General features: G+C 54.0%; 7 protein-coding genes across 7 annotated transcripts; 2 read left to right on the forward strand and 5 right to left on the reverse strand.

Moving 5' to 3' along the window:
* Positions 1 to 241: 241 nt before the first annotated feature.
* On the reverse strand, positions 242 to 3,397 carry CDEST_14918 (uncharacterized protein). The gene is made up of 9 exons (XM_062931074.1): positions 3,107 to 3,397; positions 2,944 to 3,004; positions 2,011 to 2,872; positions 1,914 to 1,947; positions 1,729 to 1,849; positions 1,653 to 1,673; positions 1,217 to 1,596; positions 978 to 1,152; positions 242 to 910 (listed from the first exon to the last, which is right to left on the reverse strand). The coding sequence occupies exons 1-9, from the start codon at positions 3,246 to 3,248 to the stop codon at positions 463 to 465; spliced, it is 2,244 nt and encodes a 747-aa protein (XP_062787125.1). The 5' UTR covers positions 3,249 to 3,397; the 3' UTR covers positions 242 to 462.
* Positions 3,398 to 4,078: 681 nt separating this feature from the next.
* Positions 4,079 to 6,495, reverse strand: CDEST_14919 (Putative major facilitator, sugar transporter, major facilitator superfamily). Its single transcript, XM_062931075.1, has 4 exons — positions 6,049 to 6,495; positions 5,918 to 5,984; positions 5,481 to 5,823; positions 4,079 to 5,397 (listed from the first exon to the last, which is right to left on the reverse strand). The coding sequence occupies exons 1-4, from the start codon at positions 6,209 to 6,211 to the stop codon at positions 4,405 to 4,407; spliced, it is 1,566 nt and encodes a 521-aa protein (XP_062787126.1). The 5' UTR covers positions 6,212 to 6,495; the 3' UTR covers positions 4,079 to 4,404.
* Positions 6,496 to 6,952: 457 nt separating this feature from the next.
* Positions 6,953 to 8,662, reverse strand: CDEST_14920 (Putative peptidase S9, prolyl oligopeptidase, catalytic domain, alpha/Beta hydrolase; the record flags this gene model as incomplete). Its single annotated transcript, XM_062931076.1, has 3 exons — positions 6,953 to 7,625; positions 7,713 to 8,008; positions 8,080 to 8,662. The coding sequence occupies 3 exons, from the start codon at positions 8,660 to 8,662 to the stop codon at positions 7,068 to 7,070; spliced, it is 1,437 nt and encodes a 478-aa protein (XP_062787127.1). The 3' UTR covers positions 6,953 to 7,067.
* A 110-nt stretch (positions 8,663 to 8,772) lies between these two features.
* On the forward strand, positions 8,773 to 10,113 carry CDEST_14921 (Putative rmlC-like cupin domain superfamily, rmlC-like jelly roll protein). Its single transcript, XM_062931077.1, has 2 exons — positions 8,773 to 9,222; positions 9,305 to 10,113. Exons 1-2 carry the CDS (start codon positions 8,920 to 8,922, stop codon positions 10,049 to 10,051), a joined length of 1,050 nt encoding a protein of 349 aa, XP_062787128.1. The 5' UTR covers positions 8,773 to 8,919; the 3' UTR covers positions 10,052 to 10,113.
* Positions 10,114 to 11,533: 1,420 nt separating this feature from the next.
* Positions 11,534 to 13,296, reverse strand: CDEST_14922 (Putative peptidase M14, carboxypeptidase A). Its single transcript, XM_062931078.1, has 2 exons — positions 13,168 to 13,296; positions 11,534 to 13,048 (listed from the first exon to the last, which is right to left on the reverse strand). Exons 1-2 carry the CDS (start codon positions 13,266 to 13,268, stop codon positions 11,710 to 11,712), a joined length of 1,440 nt encoding a protein of 479 aa, XP_062787129.1. The 5' UTR covers positions 13,269 to 13,296; the 3' UTR covers positions 11,534 to 11,709.
* Positions 13,297 to 14,789: 1,493 nt separating this feature from the next.
* On the reverse strand, positions 14,790 to 19,589 carry CDEST_14923 (Putative AAA+ ATPase domain, ABC transporter type 1, transmembrane domain-containing protein; the record flags this gene model as incomplete). Its single annotated transcript, XM_062931079.1, has 5 exons — positions 14,790 to 15,555; positions 15,619 to 15,750; positions 15,836 to 16,282; positions 16,350 to 19,321; positions 19,380 to 19,589. The coding sequence occupies 5 exons, from the start codon at positions 19,587 to 19,589 to the stop codon at positions 14,790 to 14,792; spliced, it is 4,527 nt and encodes a 1,508-aa protein (XP_062787130.1).
* Positions 19,590 to 23,169: 3,580 nt separating this feature from the next.
* CDEST_14924 (Putative mycotoxin biosynthesis protein UstYa) lies at positions 23,170 to 24,146 on the forward strand (the record flags this gene model as incomplete). Its single annotated transcript, XM_062931080.1, has 3 exons — positions 23,170 to 23,410; positions 23,494 to 23,619; positions 23,674 to 24,146. The coding sequence occupies 3 exons, from the start codon at positions 23,170 to 23,172 to the stop codon at positions 24,144 to 24,146; spliced, it is 840 nt and encodes a 279-aa protein (XP_062787131.1).
* Between the last annotated feature and the right edge of the window lie 545 nt (positions 24,147 to 24,691).

A 24,691-nucleotide genomic window follows, 5' to 3' on the forward strand; every position in this document is an offset into this window, starting at 1 on the left:
GACCTGACCGACCCCGGAATCTCCCCCGCGAGATCGATCCCCGACTAGGGCAAAACTTTCCGTCAAGTCCTACTCGACCCCACACTCAGCTCCAGTTGCCTCGGCTTTTCCGAGTGGCACGAAGACTTCCCCGACTGTTGCCGGCCTTCCGGCGTCAGCAGGAATCTCCGGGCTCCATGCACGCTATTTAAAAGGCTGAGTACGCGTTCATGGCAATCGTTTCCGGCAGTTGTCTGGATCGCACACGTCTGTCAAGCCGTCACTTGGTTTGCCATCTCTCGGGACGGGACTGTTGAACTGTCTATGTCACATCTTCAATTCGGCCATCAGACGGACGAGGCAGTCAAAAGCAGGCAACAGCAGGACAAGCAATGACACACCATTGCTAGAGTCTAGAGTCATGTTCACGTTTTTCCTCTATGGATATGCGAGCGTCTGTACGATTATCTATCTGCGGTCCGGCTATTGCATCGCCCTCGGGTCGTCGAGGGCCATGAACAGCGAGTTCGTTCCTTCAAAGTCGGCAAACTGCATCGCGAACCCGAAATCCATCTCGTTGTCCAGGATGTTGAGCGGGCCCCAGTAGTGGTTCAACTGGAGCATGGCGTCCGCCGGCGGCATCGCCGGGATCTGCTGCTGCTGCTGCTGCTGCTGCTGATGCGGCGCCCCAGCCTCAGCCCCCGTCCCCGGCGTCGACGAGGCCGAGAACCGTTTCTCGGCCTTCTCGATGGCCTTGTGCAGCAGCTTCGCCGACCGCAGCGCGACGACACACTCGTCCATGGTCTCGAGGATCTCGATGGCCATCGCCACCAGCTTCAGGAGCGCCGGCGCCTCCGCTTCCGTGGCCTCTTGCGTCACGTACACCAGAATCATGGACGCTGCGAAGACGGTGTACGTCGTGTTGTAGAACCTGGGGCCGGGGTGGTTAGTTCGGGACAGGACCCGGCAGCTGGCTCTGGTGATGGGGGACAACGTACCAAGTTCTGAAAAAGTCGTGATGTTGGTACGTCTGGTAGATGATTTCGATCGTCTGCTTGGCCGCCTCGAGGCACAAGTGTATACCTTCCTGCGAGCCCGGGATGGAAGCTCTCTCGGCCGATGTCGATGTGAGAATGATCGACCCAAAGAGGAGGATCCTAATATTGAGGAAGCCTGTAATCTGCATTAACAACTCGGGATCGCGATGCAGTCTGGTCTAAAGACAGCAAACACTCACGCATCGTCAGCACGAGCCTCTGCCTCTTCATCCACTGCGCCTCCCGGACGCTCTTCAGCGACCGCGGCTCGACCGAGGTCGTCGGACGGATGGCCTCCGGCAGGTCCTCGGCCCACCGCTGCAGGTCCTGGTCGATCTGGTGCGCCAGCTGGACCGTCCGCGGCACTGTCGTCTCGGGCAAGTAGATTCCCAGGCAGATGCTTCTGATGATCTTGGAGTAGTCCACCATGCACTTGATGATGGCGCACGACGGCGGGTCCACGAGCTCCGAGCCCCCGGCGGAGGACTCGGGTTCCGCTTCCCCAATGACCGGGAACAGCCGGTTGTGGTATAAGTCCGCCCCGAGCGTATCTGGTCTACCCATGGAGAAGGACATTTCACTGTGACAGGTCAGCACATCGGACGCCTATGAAGTTGATCTCCGCTCTGTCCTCACGTTTCTAATGAATATAAGCCCCTGGAACTACTGTTAGTGAACCTCGCACCTCTTCTGATTTCATCAGGTTTCTTACCACCACGTCCTCGACTCTGCTCTAAGCAGAGCTGGTTCCTTTTTGACATCTGCCCCGGGTTCTCGGTTGATGCCCATTGCGAGTGCTGTCCTAACCGCGAGTCCGACGTACATGTACGACCCTAACGCAACACCATGTTAGAAGATCTCGCGTAACCTGACCAAGACACATGACGAATTGCTTACAGTGAGCGTTCAACTCGTTTTGACAGACTTTCGCCTTGGAAAACAACATGTCAGTCTCACAAACAACCAGCGCCTAACGGTCCATCAATCAACTCACAAGAAAGAAGTAGCACTGGACCATCTCCAGGTCAGTGACCATCCCCAGCTGGTCGCACCGCCTCTTGGCCTCGTCGAAGAACCTCCGGCTCCACTGCAGGTTCCCGACCCCGTCCACCGGCTCGTCCTCCCGCACGCCGACGAGAGCGCCCAGGGACAGGATGCTGTAGTACAGCGCCACGAAGCTCGACGGCTCGCGGATGTCGCCGGGCCGCGCCCACAGCTCCTCGCAGCGGTCGAAAAAGAGCTTCCGGTCGAGGATCGGATGCACGTAGTGGATGCTGGAGAAGAAGCTCTGCAGGAAGTGCCGGCACTGCGGGTAATGCGTCGTTGGCCGCGTGGAGGACCTGGCCTCGGCGGTGGTATAGGCGGCGTTGGCGGCGGCGACGGCGGTAGAGGAGGACGCGCCGCCAGGGGTCTGGGTCTGGGTCTGGGCCTGGTCTGCGGCTGAGGGGGACGAGAAGGCCGGGTTGTGGAGGTTCGACAGGAGTGTTCCCGCGTCCGAGCCGAGGTCCGGCGAGACGACGGGCTCGTCGTCGTCGCCGGTCCGCTGCACGTGGGAGAGCAGCGCCACGGAAGACGAGCTGCCGTAGAACTCGACGTTGCGCGTGTGGCGGTTGACACCCGAGATCTCCTGGCCGGCGGCGTTCCGTGACCGGGCGGCGTTCGAGGGCGACCCTCCGGCCGCGGTACTTCGGGACAGCCGTCTCTGGAGACGGCGGTCGTCGGGCGAGTATCCGTCCGGGAACTCTGGGGCGGCGGTGTTGGCGATCACCGAGGCGTTGTCATCCGTCGACGGCGCTTTCACGGACTCGGCGATGGCCGAGAGCCTCTTGACCTGTTCTTCCAACTGTCTCACATATCTATAGAGGGGGTTGTTACGAGATGAGCCATGCCTCTAGGTGAGGGTTGTGTTGAACCAGGGGTTGCGTACTCTGGAGTGAAAAGCCTCCTTGACATGTCCTGACCTTTGTAGACACATGTCGCATTCCGATCTGAATTGGACCCCGTCAGCCTCACAAAACACACACACACACACACACATACACACATCCAGATGAGGGATTTGACGCATTGCAATCTCCGGTTAAACATACTCTTGCAGTACGTGCAGGGGTACAGCTCATCGCACTTGTTCTTCTTTGCCCTGCAGAGGTCGCATGCTCGGGCGGCCCGGGGGCGGCGGACCTTGATTCCCGAGTTCTGCGTCGTGCGTTGGGTCTCGGCGCCGGCGTCCATAGATAGGTAACAGGGGGGCGGGGAACAGAGGAGGGGGGTAACTAGATCAACAGCATCAGGCCAGAGTGGTAACTTTTCCTGACTTTTTACGATTCTCGGAACACCCGTGTTCGAGTTGATTGGAGTTACGTGGGCGGGGTGGGAAAAAGCTGGACGTTGTGCAGAAAGGTGAAAAGTTGTTGTCGTCGACACGCATCCGAAACAGGGACGACTCGCGCCAGAGATCGGCCTCCACCCCCGCACAACAAACGGCGGCTGGCAAGCAGATGCGGGGAATGTTTTAGTGGGGTGAAATCGTAGTTAGTGTGTGTGTGTGTTGACCTAGACTAGACCAGGAGAACCAGGGAAAGAGACGGGGTCAGTCATTCTTCAGTCGAATGCTGATGAGCTTGGTCAGCAGCCCCTGTACCCGTCTTCTCAGGGGTTTCAAGTGGTGGTTCAAGCATGCATTGTGCTCTGTACAGGAGGCTATTATTGGAACGGCCAGGCCGAGGGCGACTTCAGAAGTGGTTGATCCAGGTTGACGACTCTAGAGCAACCCCTCATAAATGGACTTACAAAAGGGGGAATGGATGATTCCAGCATGAACCGTACTCCAACACGGTATCGGCACGCCGAATTGCTCGTTGGTTCCATCATATTAGACGAACCTCATGATCTCGTTCACCTGATCCCTTGGAGTTGAGGCTCTCTCTGTTAACTTTACAGCCAGCATACAACTCATCTCATCCACCGGCAAACCCCCGCTCCCATTTCCATCAGCAATCACTAATCACAAACAATCCCTGCGGGGTCGAGCCGACTCCACCTGTTGCCGGGAATTCCGGGCTGTTTTACGTCGGCTTTGCCGCCGATGTCGCATCGACTGAGAAGGGCCGAAATGTGTGGGATTCATCGTCACAAACAGCGTCGATCAACCAGCAACCTGCATAGTCTTGCTCCAGACCCCTAACAGTTCACAACACAAGAATTCAAAGTCGGAAGTAATTGCGGCGAAATGCGTCAAAAGGGTTGTCCAACTATACGTGCTGTCTTTTGTACTGAAGCAGGCTTCACGACAACTCCGCTTACATGTAGGCATTCGTAGAATCTTGACAACTCGAAACAATTGCAACCAAAAAGAAACCACCCCACTCCCCTGTGAAATGAAGCCTCTTCACTCCGTATCCGCAGGTCCTTCATTGAGCTTGTACTTCTCGAACTTGCGCGCCGAGATGCCCAGCTCGAACATGATGTCCAGCTCCTCAAACGTGCGGCCCTTGGTGCCCGGCACGTCAAAGTAGAGCACGAACAGCATCAGGATGCCCATGCCGAAGAAGATCCACCCAATGTGCCCGCCCATGTTGAGCTGGTCGACGTTGAAGAGGTACGGCAGGACGATGGTCCAGATCGTCGACACGACCGACGAGAAGGCCACGCCGATGCCGAGCGACTTGGCTCGCAGCTTCGACGCCGACACTTCGCCCGCCACCGCCATGGACGCGCCCACGGCGGGCCCGTACGAGATGGACGTGAAGACGAGCGCGACGCCGATGACAAGCAGCGACGTCTGCGTCTTGGGGAACGCCGCTGCGACGCCCATGGCGAGGTACATGGCGACGCAGACGCCGATGCCGAAGAACATGAGCGGCCGGTGCCGCAGCCGCATCATCAGGAACGCGTTGACGAGCGCCGAGACGACGCCAGCCGCGACGCCGACCTGCACGAGCATCAGTACCGTGGCGCTCGACAGGCCCGTCTGGTTGAGGAAGTACGGCGCGTTGGACGAGAGGACGGCGCCGATGACCTGCGGGACGTAGAAGCAGATGAGGATGATGCGGGTGCGCCGCCAGTTGGTGCCGCGGAAGCACTCGGCGAACGAGGCCGCCTCGAGTTGCATCCGCCGCTCCGTCTCAACGTTGTCGATGATCTGCGCCAGACGCGCGTCGATGTCCTCTGTGGGGCCCGAGAGCTGCTGGAGGGCCTTCCGGGCCTTGTCGTGCCTGTTCTTGAAGACCAGCCATGTCGGGGACTCCGGGAGGAAGGGCAGCCCGAGGGCGATGATGCCGGGGAACGCCCAGGCTGCGGCGAAGACGACCCGGAAAGCGGACTCGTCCATGATGGCGACGCGGGAGAAGCTTGTCGAGATGGCGATGAGAAGGCCCAGGTTCTGCGTATTGAAGCTGTTGGTTAGAAATGTCGTTCTTTGGAGGGGGTAGGCAGCGGGAGGAATGTAAGAAGAAGTTAGCTTACCATCATGATGGTATTGACCGAGAGGGCCATGCCCCTGATCGGCAGCGGCGCGATCTCGGACACATACGTCTGCGTCGTCGTCGTGAACAGGCCAACCGAGAAGCCCGCGATGATCTTGCCGCCGAGGAACTGGGGGGACGTCTTCGAGACGAAGGTGACGGCGATGCCCGCCGCGGCCACGACCGAGGCCAGGAGAATGACGGACCGACGGCCGAGCCAGTCCTGCATATAGCCAGCAGCGAAGGAGCCGAAGATCATCATGACGTTGTACATGGCGCTCCAGGCCGACTGCCAGTAGGCCGGGATGATGAGTTGGCCATTGACTTCCGTGGCAAAGGTCTTCCTGCGAAGGGGAGTTGATGCTTGTTAGCCGAGTTCTATGTAGTGATGTGTACTAAAGGGGAGAGGGGCGTTATGAGTGTGCAAATTCTACTTACTGGAATGCCGGCATCGCCAGACACACGGAGAGTGCGAGGTTCTCAAAGCCAACAAGAGTGGAACCGACTGAGAGAATGCCAATGTTAGTCTTCTATGCCGAGACGTTTGTTACTGGGGAGGGACAACTTGCTGTTGGCGTAGAGAGTCCAGAAGACGATCTTGGGGTTCTGACGGAGGCACTGCCACGCGCTCATCTGGCGGTCCGTCTCCCGCAGCGCGTCCTCGTTGTGTTGCACGTCGATCTTGTCAACAATGAGGCCATCCTTGCGGGGTTCCTCACGCGGTGAGTCCATATCGAGCGATGACTCAACACGGGGTCTGGCCGGTGGTCGACCGCAAATTGCCTCTGTCGTCGGCGGAGTAGTAACGCCGACCCGGGTTCGTTCGAATTGTGCCTACGATCCAGCGTAACGCACAAACAGAAAACTGTACAAAAGTTGCAAAGAAGGTTGGCTGCTGTGTCGGATGTCGAGCTCTGACTTCTCAACGGACGGGATGTCGGTGACTCGAGTCGCCGATGATTGATGGATGGGGGGGGGTTGGAATATCTGTCACTATCCAGGAACCCCAATTTACAGCTGGGTTGATAGACATCAGAGAGTTATATCAAGCTTTGACCGGCTCGAGGCCTCGACAACTCACTGACTCTGGGCAACGCTGGCCCCGGGATCGATCCGGGCGACGGCCGGAGTTCCCGGCTGTACCCCAGACTTTCTTCAACGCTTTGAGAGGGGGAAGACAACGCGGGGTCCCCGGATAGTACTAAGCTGCATTTGATCGGCATGTCAAACTAGTGAATGGGGCCTGTCTGCTGCACGCTTGACACGTACACATACAGATATGAAGGGACAAAAGCCGATGTTGTTCCCGTAGCCCGACGGTTGGTAATCTGTGCCCAACATTTCACTCTCGCTGACAGTTCCACCGAGGTGTGCTACGGATCATCCGAGAGACGTGAATTGCGTTTCGGATCGATCTGGACTTTGCGCGTGGCAGCATGGTTCAAGCGTATGTAGACTCCAACTCAATGGAGACTGGGCTTCGGCAAAGGGCAAAAGTAAAGTGTGGTTGCGTTGCGTAGTTGTCCACGACAGTCCGAACCTGCAGCCAGGCCGAAATTAACTTGATTGCATTGCCCTATCGGACGACTCAGACTCGCTCGATCAGGCTGTCCAAGAATTCGAACCCTTCCCGCTGCAGGTTCCACGTTTGGGATCCCACCTTCATCCTGGCCGCGAACGTGTGCTCCTCGCCCGGGATCTCCCTCAGGCCCGACCTCACCCCATTTTCCCTCAGCACCTCCAACAGGCCTTGGCTGAGCTCGAGGGGCACCATGGTGTCCGCCTGCCCGTGCACGATGAATGTCGGCGGGAACGAGGCGGTGATGTTCCTGAGGGGGTCAACGGCGTCCCAGTTCCCATCAGGCACGATGGCGTTCATGACCTTGCCGCTGGCGATCTGCGTCATGGCGAAGGCCTGTCTCGGGTCGTCGAAGTTGGGCGGCCCCTGGGCCTGGCCCTCGAGGGAGACGCCTCCTTCAATGGGGACCGGGTCTTCGTCAAAGACCTTGTTGAGGAAGTCTTGGGTTAGACCTGGGGGCAGCCTAGCGGCGACGTGCGGCAGAGGCTTCTCCCAGAAGGGGTGTGTGAAGTTACTGGGCCCGTACATGTCAAATATGCCGGCCACGGGCCGCGGCACTCCAAAGCCCTGCGCGATGGAAACGAGTATGTTAGCACGGACTACCCAAACTGCCGAGTGCTATGTCTGATGTATGGCATGTGGGCGACGACATACCAAACCGAGGGCTAGAGTGCCACCTGACGACGTGCCGAACGCAAACACATGATCATTGTCGACGGCGTACGATCCCTCCTGCGTTGTGTCGAGGACCCTTTGGAGTTGGCCGCTGTACACCCACTCGAGGAGATCACGGCAGTCCCTCATCGGACCGTTCAAGAGGCTGATCTGGGGACACAGGCGGTGATTGGGCGCCAGCACAATCCACCCTCTGTCGAGGCAGTCGGCCACCTGGTCCCTGTTGACCATTTTGGACGAGCCGAGCATGAATGCGCCACCATGGATGTTGATGACTACACACAATAGCCTCGTGAGTCTCTAGGTCACTCCAGTAGAGCTGGCCAGGGTTGTAGGGGAAGCATACCGACCGGGTGTGTTGACTTATCGGGATTCCCAGGCGGGGGCAGATAGATATCCACATCGATCTCTTGTTGGCCTATGGCCTTGTAGACCGCTCGAAAAGGGGTTGTTGGGCTCGCCATGACGAGAGACTCGGTCACCTCGGCTCGTTGTGGGAGGTCCTTTTGAGGCGTTGTGCGGTTTGGGAGGGGGAGATTTTCCCTTATGCACCCACACAATCTTGCGGAGAGAAATGCAAACAAACACAGCCGTTGGGAGTCCGGGGTAACAATGTGGCGGGGACAACCTAGATAGCTTAACAAAACCTCCTTGAAATTGGGCGGCGGACCTCGATGCTCGTTGGAATCTCCCACCGAGAGCCGGGGCGTCTGGCAGTTAACGGCAGATGAGTTGTGTGGCAAGAGGAGACGACGACAACAAGGCAGCGGGAAATCCGGAGTTGCATCGGGTCTGTTCCGGCTCGTGCCCGGGAATTCCGGGGTCCCGCACGGACGAGCCGAGGGGTCTCCAAAGGCACATACCAAACCGGCGGGTCCGGCGGGCGGAGCTGGACATCTCCCCGCGCTGTTGAACTTCCTTCGTGGCATCAACTTGCGGGGAAACGAAGCTCTGTTAAAGGCTGGACTGGCGCCTCTCGCGTTTCCCCAGATGACCTAGTTGACAAGTTGCCGCTACAACAAAAAACAACCCCCCCCCTCCCTCCCTTCGCTCTATTCTCAAATCTCCAATTTCCAATCAAGATCCAAGAACTCCCTCCCCCTTGAGCAAACCCCACCCACATGCTTTGACGTCAGAAACAAGCATTATTCTCTCTCCCCGATTCGTTAGACACATCTTGCCCACCATGAGCATCCCCGTCCATTCCACACCCCCTGACGCCAGGACGAGCTACATCATCGACCAGCTCGAGGGCGAGCGCATCACCATCCCCGGCAGCAAGGGTGTCTTCCGCATCCTCGCCTCTTCAAAACAGACAAACGGCGGCATCGCCGTCTTCTCGAGTGGTGCCGTCTTGTCAGATGCCCCCGGCTTCCACTGGCATGCCGAGGCCCACGACGTCTTCCTCGTGACCAAGGGTTACCTGAAGCTATGGAACGGCGACAAGTGCCGCATCATGGGCCCCGGCGACTTCGCCTACGTCCCTCCTGTGAGTTTTCTTTTTTCCCCCCAGCCCAAGGACTCTTTGGTCTGCAAGCCCAAAGGACAGCATCCATCTGACCGTGATGCAGAAAGTCGTCCACAACCCCGAACTCCTGGGACCGCACACCGAGACCCTGGGCCTCGTCGCGCCGGGCGACTGGATCGACTTCTTCCGCTACGTCGGCGAGCAGTACCAAGGGCTCATCGTGCCGGAACACGACGACCGCGACCTCAAGAGCCTGCTGATCCCCAAGGTCATGGCCGCCAAGGACCGCTTCGACGTGCACTTTGAGCGCAACTACGCGCCGCCCGAGGTCGCCGACTGGCAGGACTCGGAGAACGTCCTCCCGGCGCCCCTGGAACCCTACTTCCTCCGCGCCAACACGGGGCCCAGGTACATCCTCGGCGGCGTACTGTCGCGGCCGTTCATCAACGCCTCGCAGTGCGGCGGCAAGTTCTCCATCACGAGCATCGAGTCGTCGAAGTTTTACGAGGACTCGCCCCTGGCGAGGTGGCTGACGTTCCCGACGGTGGACCACTGCTTCTGCGTGCAGGAGGGCGTGTTGAAGGTCCTGCTCAGGGAGTCGGGCGCGTGGACCGAGGTCAGGGAGGGCCAGACCCTGCTGGTCTCGGCCGGCCAGGCGTTCACGCTCGGGTACGGCAGCCGTTTCGTGAGGGCCATCGTGTTCACCAACGGACCGGGCATCGAGGCCTTGATCCAGAACGCCGGCCAGCCGCTTTCAAGTTTTGTCCTGCCGGATGAAAGCGTTGCGTGGGAAGAAGACAAGGTCAAGCGGGCGAGTGAGGCCTTGGGCGTCGTGACTGAAGCGTTATAATAGTGCTTCCGAGGAATACCAGCTTGTAGTTACATTATACCATGAAATAAACCATCAAGAACAGAATCAACCAGCTGTGGTTCAGGGAAACACAGGACGTCAGCAAGTGTAGCTGGTCAAACCCTGGAGCCATCTAGTAGCCAAACATCGTGACAAGATTCAGAGCAGGCTCACATCAGCTAGCCATGTGTAGGTAGACTAGCTGATTCGCCACGCTACGTACCAGTCGCCCGTCTCATAATAGCCCTATTGATAACCTTGTGAAGGAGTGCTGGCCTCTTTTTGCGAGAGAGGTTGTCAAAAACCCTTTAACTCACTCAATGATCATGACATGCTACCTAGGCATGTTTTTCCCCGCCGTTTTGTTCGCGCCATACATCTTTTCACGACGGTTTTTTTCTCTGAGGGCTCTGGCTAACCGCAGTTGCTTGGCTGAGGACAATGTTTACTTGCAACAGGGCTCAACTGTCTCATGAAGAGTTGGCACTCGCGCGCCACTTGGAACTATAGAGTAGGACAAGGGTTTCGGGGTTGTCTTGGCGAAGAGACACAAACGAGCCAGGTTGAAAGTCTCTACAACCCAAACCAACACCATGCATGGGGTCGAGCAACTTTGACGAGAAGCATTTGCCAGATGTTGGTCGTCGATCTACACATGATAGACATAAAAATTTCGCCGCAACTTGACCCCCCTGATCAGTGGCACAGATCATTCAACCTTGGCTGTCGACATTTGGCTCAGAACCTTCTGGGCGTCTTTGAAAACTAAAGCTATACCTAACTTTTATACAGATTCCGCCTCAAATCTCGCCCTCAATCGATCAACTGAGGACAACATTCACACTACTGTCACCTTTTTTCTTATGTAGTGAGGATAGGCCGCAGAATTCGTATCTATAAGTGACCTCCGCTTTTGGGGAAAACTTGATGCAAAGTGAAGGGTACGCTGGGAGCTGTATAACCAAGTGAATGAAGCTATTATGAGTTGGTCTGCAACACTGATGTAAGCAGATGTGCCTGATGAAGGCCGGGATGGCCCAGACAGGTAGGCCAGAGATGCCTGAACCAGTTGGGGATCTTTCACGGCATCTTTCATCACTCCATCGCTTCATTCTCAACTGCCACGGTAGTGCCTTCACAGCCTTGATAGTGCTTTCTGGCCTCTATCCTCGCATCGTCTTCCAAGACAGAGCAACAAATTTCTGCGGGCGTTCAAGTCGACCTTATCTTCCCACGCAACGAGAGGTACGCGCCGAAGCGATAAACCCCGGCCAGCTTGGACACCGTCTGGCCGTCTGGAAGCTTCTCTGTCGGTCTCGGGTTTTTGAGCGAGAATAATGCTAGACCGAGAAGCCATTTTCACAGAACCCAAGAACCTGGGAGCGAGAAAGCGCCTTAGACAGAACCTGTGGTAGAGCGGACAACAACAGGGCGGCCCCTGACCAGAAGATTCTGCTCTGGGCCGGTTTCGGATGTAGTTCCATGGAACCTTTTGGGTAACACATTAGACCACGTTAACCGTGACAATTGTAAGCGAAAGGCTAGTATAGCACGAGGTTGGATTTCTACATCTGATTGATAAGCAGCACTTAGTTCGTCACAAAGTCATTATCATACGAATGTCTGCGACGACAAGCCGTTCCCACTTCCCCCCGTCTTTAAGCCAGACCAACGCTAATCGCAGCCAACGCAAAGTCCATGAACCCCGCGTTGGTGTCCAGGATGTTGGTGTTGAACTCGGCCGAGGTCGGGTAGAAGTTGCCGGACGGGCCGAACTCCAAGGTGTATCCGTAGACCTTGTTGACGCCGGGCTTGGCCCAGAAGCGGGAGAAGGCATAGTCGTCACTGGCGCCGGAGGTAGGGTACAGGCCAACGGCCTGGATGGCGGTGTACGCGCGGCCGCCGACGGCCTTCATGGCGTTGACGGTGGCGGATGCGACGGCCCTGATGTTGGCGAGGTCGGCGGCCGGGATGTACTCCTTGTAGGCGGCGTCGCCGACGGGACCGCGCTTGCCGTCGTAGGCGGCGTTGAGGAAGTTCATGGCGGACGAGGTCGTCTGGTCGTCGTCGTCGCCCCAGCTGTAGAGGAGGTCGCCGACGGCGGAGTGGATGTCCATGAACCACCGGATGTTGGGGAAGGAGTCGTAGACGGAGACGAGGTTCTTGGTCTCGGGCTCGGAGGCGGCGGCGGTGCCGTAGAAGGTCTCGGACCTGGGCGAGGTGGAGGCGGGGGCCTCGGACGGGTCGAAGTACTTCTTGAAGTTCCAGAGAAAGTCGAAGTTGCGGTTGATGTCGACGCCGATGGAGGTGCCGCTCGAGCCGGACTTTGTGTTGCGGTTCTTGCGCCAGAGCGAGCCGGACGACTGGTCGTAGGCGACGCCGTCGGCGTTCACGAGGGGGAAGAAGACGATGCCGGCGGCGAGCACGCTCTTGACCTGGGCGTTGGTGTAGGACTTCTTGCCGTAGACGAGGCCGCTGCCGGACTTGTTCGCGGCGAGCAGGTCGGACACCCAGTAGATGATGTTGTCGGGGCCGCCGCGCTCGCGGGCGTGGACGGCGGCGCTGAAGTACAGGTGGTACTTTGACTTGTCGGTCCCGGCGCCGACGTAGTAGGCGTACTGTGTGGCGCCGTTGAACGTCTTGGAGGGCAGGGTGAGGGAGCCGATGCCGTAGTTCCTGACGAGGGCGTCGGCGGCCGACTTGATCTCGGCGACGTTCATGATGCTGGCGATGGTCTTGCCCGTGGCTTGCGTTCCGAGACCGACCGGGGAGATGGTTCCCGCAGCGAAGCGATCGCCGGTCCCGATGGGAGCGTCGGCCCTCTTGTCCAGCGTCCTCCTGTGGAGCGAGATTTCCGGCACCATCTCGTACTCCTTGGACAGATGCTCGATCTGCTCCTGGGTCAGCCACGCATGGAGCTTGTAGTGGCTTCCATCTTCGCTGGGCTTAGCGACGGCCCTGCAGCCAAAGTCGTATGTGTCGTTGCGGACGATATCCCTGCATGTGGTTTAGTTGATTTTTTTTCTTCTATTACTTGTTTTCATTCTTCGAATAATAATCCAAAGAAAAGAAGAAGAAAAAAAGATTTCCAAAACAACTGTTAGATGAAGCCTTACCTAAAGTGCGAAGGCGTCGGCCCTTGGAGATAGACGGGCAGAAGCTCACCGAGCACTACTGTGCTCTGAAGAATCAGAGACGCAATGAGAGAGTACTTCATGGTGAGCAAGCGAATGAAAGCGAGGACGAGAGCGGGACATGGCCAAGAATGCAAAGACGGGGGGGACTAGGCCTGCTTTCATAGTCTTCCCATAACGTCCATCAAAGGCTGGCTGGCTGGCTAGCCGTCCCGGTCAAAAGAACTGATTCTAGCAACTGGTCAATCAACCAAGCTCCCTGCCCACTTACGGAGAAACTACCGAGTGATTATCGCAGCTAGCTAAGGGTCCTCCCCCCTCCCCCATCTATGCCACCTGCTGCAAAGAGCGTAGCGCGGTTCTGATTTCGGTAGGTGGGCGAATCATTTATATGGTTGCGGCACACATCCTGTGCGAAAAAGCAAGAATTGCCTAGCACGGAGGACTACAAATACCACCTTCCTCTCCACAGCATCATGCGGTTGTTAAGCACCTCCTCTTTGCGTTGTCGCTCCCGATGTTTGGTGGGCCTATTGCGACGATTATCTGCGGTGGTGTTAGTTTCGAGCGGGATTTATCTTGACTAATAAGTTGCGGGGGGCATTCTCTGCAGAGAGTGAGCTGTTGGCCGTTCAGATTTGGTCCAGAGGTTAGTTCTATTAGATGCACCCTCAGTCCAACCTTGATCTTGCGCTAGAAAAAGGACTGCCGCCGAACTAACCCTGGACAGCTACAAGGGGGGAGGCTGAAGAACAGCACAGGGGGACGTTGCGGCAGCTATAGCGGGTAGCAACAGCTGCAGAACCAAGCTTTTTAGTGGCCGCCTTGGACAGTATGCTTGGTTGAAGTTGGGCTTGTATGCCGTAGACGGTGAATCGGCCAGTTGTTCAGACCCGGGCACTCGGCCAAGTCTCTAACTCCAATTCCCGAACTAAGGACTGACGACGTCACGTCTTCGAGTGTTTCCTTGTTAAGCTTATTGGCCTTAGTCGAGGCTCAGCCATGGCTTAATGATAGTTCAGATGATGCGGCTTTGTTTTGACGGGTGGGGGTGTGGCTATTAGTGGGGGGGGGGGGGGGTCTTGGTGGGGGGTCATCTGGCTTAGGTAAGTTGCAGGTACACACACCCAGTTCTCTTTTTCGAGTATTGCCTGGAAGAGGAAACAGTGCCAGAGTGTTCGAGTGGGAGGCGAAAACAAGATGGAAGACAAGATGGGCTGGTACCGGAAAACCCTTAGACGATGAGAATACTTATAGTGTCACAAACAATGAGGGTCTGGTTAGCGACCCTATCGATACTAACTTGTATGATAATCCAGAGACCGGATATATGGTGTAGAGCGATCAGGATGATGTAAGGGAGAAAGAAGCACGCATAAGCACATAATGCTGTTTGTTACAGTCTGTTGCTTCAGAGCCCTCAGGATAATTATAAACGGTGACTTGAACCACTTGAGGATAAACAGCGCATTGATAGAAAATTTCTTTAATTACACAAGCCGATGACTGCGTAAGCACGGCACATTCTGTGACATCGGGCCTGGCCATACCAAAAGCCACTCCAAAAAAGCTCAAATTTGACCCCCAAACTTTCAACAAGCCTGTCAGTCGATGCCCAACACATCTATGATTCGGTTCTCTCCGCCCATTGTCCATAGACGTTTGAACCAGCTGCCGTCCTTTTCAACCAGCTCTTGCGGAACGCCTTGCTCCACCACCTTTCCAGAGTCGAGGATCACCACTCTGTCGAATTTCATCACCATGTCGAGTCGATGGCTTATCATCAAGATCGTATAACCCTTGAACTCGTTCCATATGATCTGCTGCATCTTCTGCTCCGTCTCGGCATCGACACTGCTACTGAACTCGTCCAGTATGAGAAAACCGCCACAGTGGTTTCCTTGACCAGTGCTGGGCGTTGACTGCAGCTCTATGTCGTCCTTACCATTCAGGGGCCTGGCCGAAGCCACATACAGATCCCCAGCACTCGCCGAGAATTCACGCATGCGCACACGCTTACGCAAGACCGCTCTCGCCAGGCTGTACAGTTGTTTCTGGCCCTGACTGAGAGTATCAGCGTTCATCGAGGCCCCGAGCCCGCCTTGGTCGCGGACCAGTTCCCAAAGCCGCACGGTTTCCAGCACCGCTTGGCACTCTGCATCGGTAGCAAGCGTGAATGGGTCAAGATTCACTCTGAAAGACATGCCATCAGGGAAGAATACGGGATCTTGGGGTATCGCAATCACGCGTTGGCGCAAAGTGACACGGTCAACGGTGTGAAGAGACACCCCGTCGATGTTAATGTGACCGGAACAGGACGGTAGAGGATCCAGGAGTCGCAGGAGAAGTAGGACGAGGGATGATTTACCGCTGTTCATGGTGCAAGTCAGCAAACCCAATCCTGTGTTGATACCAGTAGTCATAAATACTCACCTGCCAGTACGTCCGCAAAGTGCGACTTTTTGGCCAGGCTCAATCGTAAGCGTGATGTTCTGAAGAGCAAGATGACTGTTGTTCGAAGCTGCGGTTTGCACAATCTCGTCCGGCGTCAAGTCCTGACGATACCTCGAAGCTTGTCAGTTACATTTATCGTAGGTTCCCCCTTTGCGTGCGTCAGGGAGGAGGGACTAATGACAAAAGATTCACTTACGTGTACGACGCCGATACTGCCTTGATTTCGACCAAGGCTTTTTCCGGCCATGAAGCCGGCGGGACAACGTCTTCGCCCGCCAATGCCTCACGCGGGGTGTTTTCGGAAAACGATTTGAGCCTCGCCACGGCGCCGATGGAGGTCTCCAACAACGTATACTTTTCAACCAGGTTCGCCAGCGTCCTCCCAAAGGACATGATGGAAACCATACCCGCGCCGGCAAAGCCTGCATTGGAGCGCAATTGCGTCGAAAGGGTCACCACGAGCACAGCTATCATGGCGACAACAATGCCCAGCACAAATGACAACCAGCGCTGTACCATACTCAAGAGGTATTCGGGCCTCTGGGAATCGTTCACCAGCGAGCTGTTTAGACGCATGGCTTCATCCGTCCACCCAAATGCGCGGAAGGTGACCACACCTCGAATCGTGTCTATGAAGTTGGTGCTTGTGGAGGTGGCAGATAAGCGGAGTGTTCATACAAGCCCGTTCCTACGGAGTGTTGAATACTTACTAAAGAGGAGCCTTTGCTTCCAAGTCCAATAGTCGCAGCTGACGAGAAGTGCGCAGGTAGAACCTCTGGATACCATACACGATGGCCATGATGAAGGGGTACGAGATCATCACGAAGGGGGATGAAGTTGCAATCACAGCAGCTGCTCCCAGCCCCACCCACACTTGGAGTGACGTGTTGGTGAGGGCCTGTGGAAGCTCTCCATCGACGAGGGTCATGTCTTGCGAGAACAAATTCGTCACCTCCCCCGTATCCGTCGTCGTGAAATAGCGCAGGGGCGCCGCGAAGACGGCTCGGAGGGCTTCTTTGTGCAAGTTCGCTCCGGAAACCCTGATTATGACGATAAACCCAAGAATCGCCTCCGCGATCAGGGAGCCCAGTCCCAAGCACTGAAATAGGGCGTACAGGCCGACGTAGAACGATGTCGAATGCACCGGGCTCGTGGAGGACACGTCTTCGCCCCAGTATTTGAGCCAAATGGTAGGGGAGTTGTACAAGAAGCCGAAAAGGATACCGAAACCAGCAAAAGTGAGCATCCACCATGTCCCGATGTTTCGGCAGTAGAACCCAAACACCGCAGCATCGCCCATGATTCGGGCGGCATCTTTGGTCTCCTGACGATTCTCAGGTGCTGTATGATTGCTGTGAAGCGTTGGACTATCCGTTTCTGGAGTTGATGCCGGTGCAGTTTGTTTGCCGGGATCCGAGCTGTCATCCGCACCAGATGGTCCTACTTCTGCTAAGCTTTGGATGGTTTCTTGCCCGCTGGCAACAACACGATCAAAGCTGCCGTTTCTCGCGAGAGTACCGTCAGCCGCCAGCGCGATAACATAATCGGCTGACCGGAAATGCTGAGTGAAATTAGTGCAGAAAACAGCGTTCGCACTTCTCTTTTTGAGCATTCCGTCGGGACCGAACACACGTTGAAAGACGTGCTGCTGTGTATCAGCGTCGAGGGCGCTTAGGACATCATCGAAGACAAGGAGGTCGTATTGACCGTAAAGAGCTCTCGCAATAGAGACCCTCTGTTTCTGACCTCCACTCAGACTGATACCATCGCTACCGACCTCTGTTTGGTCGCCGCGGGGGAGAAGGCGAAGGTCTTGGGCAAGCATGGTAGCCTCGACGACAGCTGCGTATCTCGACTCGTCCACGACAGTGGAATAGCCAACAATGTTGTCCCTTATAGACGCGTTCCAGAGGAACGGAGCTTGTTCGCAGTACCCAACAGCGCGGCAGTTGATGTTCAAAACAGTTTGGCCTTCTGCAATGGGGGTTTCGCCGAGTAGTGCCTTGCAGAACGTGGATTTTCCGGAAGCAACTGGGCCGATTACCATGGTGAGGCCGGGAGGAATCACGACGTTGATATTTTTCAGCACAAGCGTCTCCTCGGTCCAGCCAAAGCTTCCGTTGATTATCTTGGCAACTGGCGACGTTCTTCTTGCCGAATTCAACCCTTTGGGATCGATGAACACGTCGTAATCTCGAAAGTCATGCCTCGATTCTTGCTGCAGAAAAGACTGCACTCTCTGCAGGCATGTAAAAGCGGCGATTAACTGGGGAACCAGCTGGAAGAGCGTCGACAGCGGCTCTGACAGCAGGAGCAGATACGATATGGAGGTGAAGATTGTCGTGACGTCCAGATCTCGAGCGGTAACGGCCAAAGTGATAACGGGAGCCAACAGAACAGGTGTGAATCCAATGCCCACTGAGGCGACGAGGAACCATCGGAATCTGCCTCCCACCTTCAACTCCTCCAGCCTCAGCGAGTTTATGGTGTCCTCGACCGGGGCTTCCAATCCTGATATCTTTAGGTTTTTCATGTTACCGATAACGTTCGCCGTATGACCGATGCGCACTTGGATCTTCTGCATCCACGCCAGTTGCCGGGGCCCGATATATCGCATCAGGACGGTGGAGCTGGCAACGCATAAGGAAATGATAACAATAGGTACGGCGAATGAGGCCCCGAGTTTCTTTTGGAGCAGCCAACAGGCCAGACCGGCTTGTATTGGATTGGCCCAAAACTCGTGGAATTCCATCAGGCCCATGCGGACTCGCTCAATGTCCGCGCTCATCAATGTCAAGGCAGCCGAGTTATCTGGTGTTGAAACCTTGGCCTGAATTGTCTTCCGGTAGACCGCCGCAGCTAAATAGGCGCGTATCATACACAAGAGCCGTTCCTGGAAATACCAGTACAAGGCATTGGCGATTGGAATGCCCGTGTAGACGATGAATGCGGCGCCTATCAATCCGTAACCTCTGTTGGCAACTTGGCTGGTCTCCTGTTCCTCGAGATTGTGCAGGAGAGCCTCCAAGAGAAACGGCTGACAGAACGCAAGCCCAAGGAGAGCGATCCTAGGAGCAACTGGCATCAAGAACGGGACGATCAGGGTGCCTCCAAGTGCCCGGGCAAGGTCGTGGCTTTTCTTTCGAAAACGCTCTGGCTCCAGTCGGCGAGTGGCCTTCTGCAGAGTCTCCACTGACAGACTCTTGTCGAGAGGGAAGAGATCCGGCACAGCCAAGACTTTTTTGTAACCGGATACGAACAGCGAATTCAGCCATGAGAAGGTCGCAAGTCCGAATAAGCCGCTCGTCTCCTCTGGACTGTGATCTTTGCGGTCCCAGCGGAGCCATGGCAGCTTTTCCCACGATTCCGACAAGATTAAGACGATCTTCCAGACGGCAGCGGCGGTAAATGTTCGTGCGATAGTGATCTCGAGATTGGTGCCTGCGGATAGCCACAGTGTTCGGACTTGGGCAGCATCTAAGAGGATAGTTGAGATCAAGAATGTATTGAGCAGGACGGAAGGTCTCGGTGAGCGAGTATGCTCAAAGAAGCTCAATCCTAGCATGCATAGCGCTGCAATAAAGCTAACGATAGACGAAACGATTGATAGCTCCGTTGCCTGGGAAGCAACGTTGAGAATGAGATTGACCAGTTGTAAGACTGCGTAAATGGCAATTGCAGCCTTATGGTTTGACCAGTTAGCGCAAGTGACCGGTACATTTGATGGCCAAGAGACATACAAGCTTGATGCATTGGAAGTTGACACCGCCCACGACCTTTGGTCTACAGACTAGGACTATGATTCTTGGAATTGAAAGAACGACAAACAAGGTAGACGGCAGTATTGTCAGGAAAATCCTCTCGAACTTGAGAGTAAAGTCGAAGTCATTGCGACAGCCTTGGACACTTGGCCCAATGGAATCGTCACTTGGACACGACGCGAAGTTCATCCTGATGGAGCCAAGGCGTGTATGGTGATTCTTGTTCAAGTCCGTAGTGATACCGTATTCCCACAGTTTTGGGCCGAACGGTGGTGTTTGCGACAGCAAAAATTATCCGGGTGGGTGCAGTACCAAAATCTTCTCTTCCAGCTCAACGGCGGTGTTTCACCATGACTTCGGGTCTGTGTCTTCACGGGTAACACTTGCCGAAGTCACCCGTCGGGCAGAAGCGCAACGGGGCATTCTTCGCGTTTGCGTTCATTAGCGTCTTAATTAGCCTCCCGGGATATTTGTCCGACGTTGACATTGCGAGTCGTGATGCCCAAAAGGGTACTCGTTACGTTCAATAGCATCTTAATTAGCCTCGCGGAATATTTGTCCGACGACGACATCGCGAGGCGAGACTTCCCTTACCTCCCCACAGATCCAACCTTGTTGCTTTCTAATACAGGTACTACTCAGGGTCATAGTAAGGTTATGTGGACATCATGTTCCTAGTTTAAGCTTTCCTAGTTTAGACTTAGGTTGGCAGTTACCAGTTTTGAGACGTTTGGTTTTGGTCTACTCCAGTTCCTATTAGTTGGTTTTCTTTTAGAGTTGCGGAAGACAAGGTGGAGCACTCCGTTGGGAAAAGGCTGGTTTTACCCCCCTTGCCCACAGCGGCTACAAGTACCAGGCTAGGATTTGTCGTGCACTAGACAGGGGCATCGTCCGATCAAGAAGATGGGGTGATGGATGGCATTCACCAAGCGATACCATGACATGCGCATCATTTCAAGGGAGGGGTTGATGCAGGCCCAGGTGAAGGAAGTTGCTGACCCCACATGCACGCTTAGTAGCTGACAAAATCTATGACATACACTGTATCTCTCAGTAGAGTGTAAGCACTGCGGACCAGGTCTCCTCCTCCGACCTACCTGTGTAGTCATGACTCGGATGGTAAACAAGGGCAGCGGTCGCACACCGGGATGGTCTCTCATGGTTGTGCATGATAGTCACACTACAGAGTAAGTTCTCTGTGCTGTCGGAATCGGCGAATCAGTAAAATGCCGGTCGGTTAGTCCGTCGGCAGCACGCACAGGCCCGGCCGGCCCCATGTTCACTTCTGCTCCATAACTCTCGCAAATGCCCCACCATCGGCACCTACTTTGCGCAGGCCCCTATCCCAGCAGGCGCCAACAAGAAGCAAAAGCAACAACACCAAGGGTACCATCACCACTTTCGATCGAACTTGTGAATGTTGCCAACAATTTTGCCAACAGAAAAGATGTACAATCTAGTAGGTTTTGCTTTCACCCTACAAGTGTGAGCAGTGGAGCAGCTCCGCCCAGAAATCGTGTACCCAATGCCTGCTTGCCTCCTGGCTCAGGCCTACTTTGGTGCAGTCGTACATGGTAAGGTTTGCCTACAAATTAAAACATCAAGGTTGGCCCAAATGCCCCTGCCCTTGTCAGATCAAAGCGAAAGCGATCGGGATACGTTCATGAGTACGATGTAGTCAGATGTACCCATGCCGAGTTGCGTATGGCTACACCTTTATAGCCTCTCACACGATGTACATACCGGAAAGCCTTTTTGCCTGCAACCTTACGGAGGCGCTCCTGGAAATCATCTTCACTTGTAACCCATGATGAACCTTGAGCCTCGAGGGAGAATCCAATCAGGTGCTGAGAACCTTGAATAGCAAGAAAAAGTCATATCGGTTCGGATTCCACTTGACTCTGTACTCGAGTCAAGAGATGAACGTGTATTACTAACTAGAATGTCCTATGGATAAAGCCTTGTGATGTACAGGTAAAGAGTAGAGGTAAGCTTGAAAGCAACGTAGCTTGAAAGCAACGTAGCTTTAGCTTTGCACGCCATTATTAGCTTTAGCCTGCACCAAGAGGCTTCTAACGTTTTCCAGCCCTTCATGGGATGGAAATGTACGAGAGGCCAAATCATCTCTCTCCTCTTTCGCCGTTGTCTTGATCGTGGTTCGGACTGGCACTTTACATTCGAAATGCTTTTTAGTAGCCAATAAAGAACGGTATTTGTCGCCATGAATTTGATGCTGGCGAAAAGTAATTCGAGTCGCTGCGGCAAAGACAGATATGCATTTCTTGAAGTTCAATTCGTTTGAACCTATTGACTACGTTGCGTCCTGCATTTCATTTTGCCGATCGTCAATCATACAGTCGAAAGCGCCATCTTGGCACGAATCTTTCGGCCAGGATGTTCAGGCAAGAGTGCGAGCGAGCGCCCGACTACGAGGCTTCGGGTTGCTGAACGGTGCCCCACTAAATAGACAAGGAAGTGAAAATATGCGAATGCTACTTAGCGTAGCGCTTATGTGGTAAGTTTATATCCCACCCGATACTGCGCAAGGACAACCTGGTTGGCCTAACCCACTCCGGGTTCATTAGCCCATTTCAACTGATTGACTGCCGAGAGTGAACCTAAAAAACACCGGAGAGTGTGGCTGCTCCTTCAAATCCACCTCACACAGGGGAGGGTGGGGGAAGGGCAACATTTGTCTGCAACGGTAGATATACTTACATTTGATTGTATCTTCCTGAGTTAAAACTGTGGAAGCGGCATACATCACATATTGATCCGCTGACCAAGGAAGTAACTTCTACGTCACTGCGCTGGCGTAGGGTAGTTCGAGACTTATCTTTTCTCAGGGTTGACCTGTCGTTCCGCTGAAACACAAGTTGCCTTCAAGGAACATATTATCAAGTTATCTGCACTTGTTCGGAACTTGAATCGTGCATCGTTCAATGGGTCTTCTAACTTACCCTAACCAAATCCAGAAGCACAGTAAGTTTGACTGCATAGGCAAAAAACAGAAAGATATCCTGACAGAAGCCAACCAGGGACTTCAAACAAGGTTGTAGGTGGTTTGTACTAGCGATGGTCTGTCAAAAAGACCAAGGTGCGTCATTTAATTTAACAGCGAAGCTTTTAGAAATCATGGTAAAGCTAGAAAGAAGCAAAGAGCTAAATATTTAGAGGAAGATTGTGCTGTCACTGCATAATAAGCTAACCTTAACAGAGAAAAAAGAGTAAAAAATGATCAGCAAAAGTCTTTCAAACTCACTAATGTATGTTTGGAAACGAACTAAAAGAACTTTGATAAAAAATGTTTATTGAATCATCAAGGCTTCGAAACAAGTTTGTATTGCAAACTGTTCTCTTGAGCTTCCAAACAATTAGCCACGAGTAATGCGAGAATCAGTCGTTGACAAAGGTTTCCCTTGTCTGTTTCTTTCCATTTAGATTTTGCTGACGTCGATTCCACCAAAAACTATACATGCCCTACCAAGTCACAAGCATTCCTTGAATATCTGTCCAGTTAGCATTTGCTGGCGGCGAGTCTATCGAGAATCATGCATGCCCGAACAAGTCACATGTATGTGAGGGGTTTTCCTCGCCTCAGGCCTTTGTCAGGCATCCATCCTTGTGTCAATTTTGTCATCCCCCGTCGTCATCTCTGTGACTGAAGAGTATGTCCTAACAACTCGTGCTATTCGAGCATTCTCTTTCCTCACGTTGCTTAACCTCGTAAGCGTTTGCGACTGGTCAGGCCCTTCACAGCAATGAAAATATGAAATCTCTAGCAAATTATTCACGGCTGACAGCCGAAAGCGAAATGGAGTTGCAGCTTGAAGCTGAGAAGCTACCCATTACTCGATTTTCCTTTATGTCAGGTTTTCGATTGAACCCGATTGAATTGGCATGGCGCTCTGTGTGCTTTTTCATGTTTGTCACCGGTGCTATAATGATGGTGGCAGCTCTGAGATGGGCCCCGTCAGACAAATACTGTGCTGCGCAGCTTAGCGTCTGGTGTAAGTTCGAACATTCTTTTTTTTCTGTTTTTCATATCTTGCGTTTTGATGTGTATATGGATTGTTACTGATGAATCTTTCAGCTCCACTATTGGAAGCCGTCGAGTACGAGGAGCGTGACTTCGAAAGTAGTCTTGCCTTGGAGAGTTCGGGCTTCACTGGCCCTCCCACAGCAGAGATGGAAGCCAAATGGGAAAGTCTAGCTCAAGGTATCATCCAACATCCCACGTTCGCAACAAATAAACAAGTTTGCTGATGTTTAGTACAATCTTCTGTAGTCCCCGGTGTCTTAATACCCTCCGAGCGTGTTCCATATCTCAACAGAAGCGTCGACCAAGGCTTTGTTCCGGCGATGGCTACTTCTCCTTCCTCGGGCTACGTCGGTGGAGTCGAGGTATTCCATCACCTCCACTGCCTCAATATGCTGCGACAATACATATGGAGAGACTCATACCCTGAAGATATGATCCCGAGCCTACTCAAGCATAATTCGCCGGGAGTTGCCCGGAATCACACAAGTCATTGTATCGATACACTGCGACAGGCTCTGATGTGCACCGGCGACGTTACCCCATATCTGGTGTATAAGACAAAAGGATCATCTATTAAGTCGGAGGGTCCTGTTAGAGAAGATTTTCAAGCGTCTCATAAGTGTAGGAAATTCCCTAAACTGTTGGACTGGATGATGGAAAATGGGGTCGTAATCTCATGGGAGTCGGTAAGCGAGAGTATGTAGTAGGTCGATATTTTCTGATAAACGCTAAGACTTAGTGTTTTCCCAATGATGAAAATTTCTGAGAATGTGAGAAATACGTTTTGCAAAGTCCTTAAGTTGTTTGTGTTGAAGTAAAAGCCATGCCGCTTGCTGTCCTCGGCCTGTTCTACACTAATGACGGCACCTATCCAATGCTAGACACAACCTTTGGAAAGAAAGTAATGTCCCTCCTTAATAAAATCCTTAAGTGTTACATCAAGGTGTAGTCCTCAGAGTGCTCAATTTGAACGCTTTCTCGTGAGCAGTTTGGCGCCAAGCCAAATGTAAGAATGTTAATGAGGTTTCCTTTTGACTAAGAAATCGACGAGACAAGCCGAAGATCGAATTTCAAAGCACTTTAACATGATGTTGAAGAGGTTGAAGAGATTCATGTCACGCAAGGCATTTGAACAGACATGGAATAAACACTTCCGTAACATTCAACTATCTTAGACATCCCCCTTTTAGCGATTGATGTCAAATCAGCCCAGCCTATCCTCGACGTGTTGGAACAAGAAACATGAACA

Source organism: Colletotrichum destructivum, chromosome 10, assembly GCF_034447905.1.
Source record: "Colletotrichum destructivum chromosome 10, complete sequence".
In the NCBI taxonomy this organism is placed as follows: Eukaryota; Fungi; Ascomycota; class Sordariomycetes; order Glomerellales; family Glomerellaceae; genus Colletotrichum; species Colletotrichum destructivum.

Bases quoted from the DNA above. Each gene is read 5' to 3' on its own strand.
- CDEST_14921 (XM_062931077.1), top strand. From the start codon at position 8,920: ATGAGCATCCCCGTCCATTCCACACCCCCTGACGCCAGGACGAGCTAC. The intron at 9,223-9,304 runs GTGAGTTTTCTT...ACCGTGATGCAG, and splicing joins ACTTCGCCTACGTCCCTCCT to AAAGTCGTCCACAACCCCGA.
- CDEST_14922 (XM_062931078.1), bottom strand. From the start codon at position 13,268: ATGAAGTACTCTCTCATTGCGTCTCTGATTCTTCAGAGCACAGTAGTG. The intron at 13,049-13,167 runs GTAAGGCTTCAT...AACCACATGCAG, and splicing joins CCGACGCCTTCGCACTTTAG to GGATATCGTCCGCAACGACA.
- CDEST_14919 (XM_062931075.1), bottom strand. From the start codon at position 6,211: ATGGACTCACCGCGTGAGGAACCCCGCAAGGATGGCCTCATTGTTGAC. The intron at 5,824-5,917 runs GTAAGTAGAATT...TCCCCTTCGCAG, and splicing joins CTGGCGATGCCGGCATTCCA to GAAGACCTTTGCCACGGAAG. The intron at 5,398-5,480 runs GTAAGCTAACTT...TTCAATACGCAG, and splicing joins CGGTCAATACCATCATGATG to AACCTGGGCCTTCTCATCGC.
- CDEST_14918 (XM_062931074.1), bottom strand. From the start codon at position 3,248: ATGGACGCCGGCGCCGAGACCCAACGCACGACGCAGAACTCGGGAATC. The intron at 1,850-1,913 runs GTAAGCAATTCG...GTGTTGCGTTAG, and splicing joins AAACGAGTTGAACGCTCACT to GGTCGTACATGTACGTCGGA. The intron at 911-977 runs GTACGTTGTCCC...CCCCGGCCCCAG, and splicing joins CACGACTTTTTCAGAACTTG to GTTCTACAACACGACGTACA.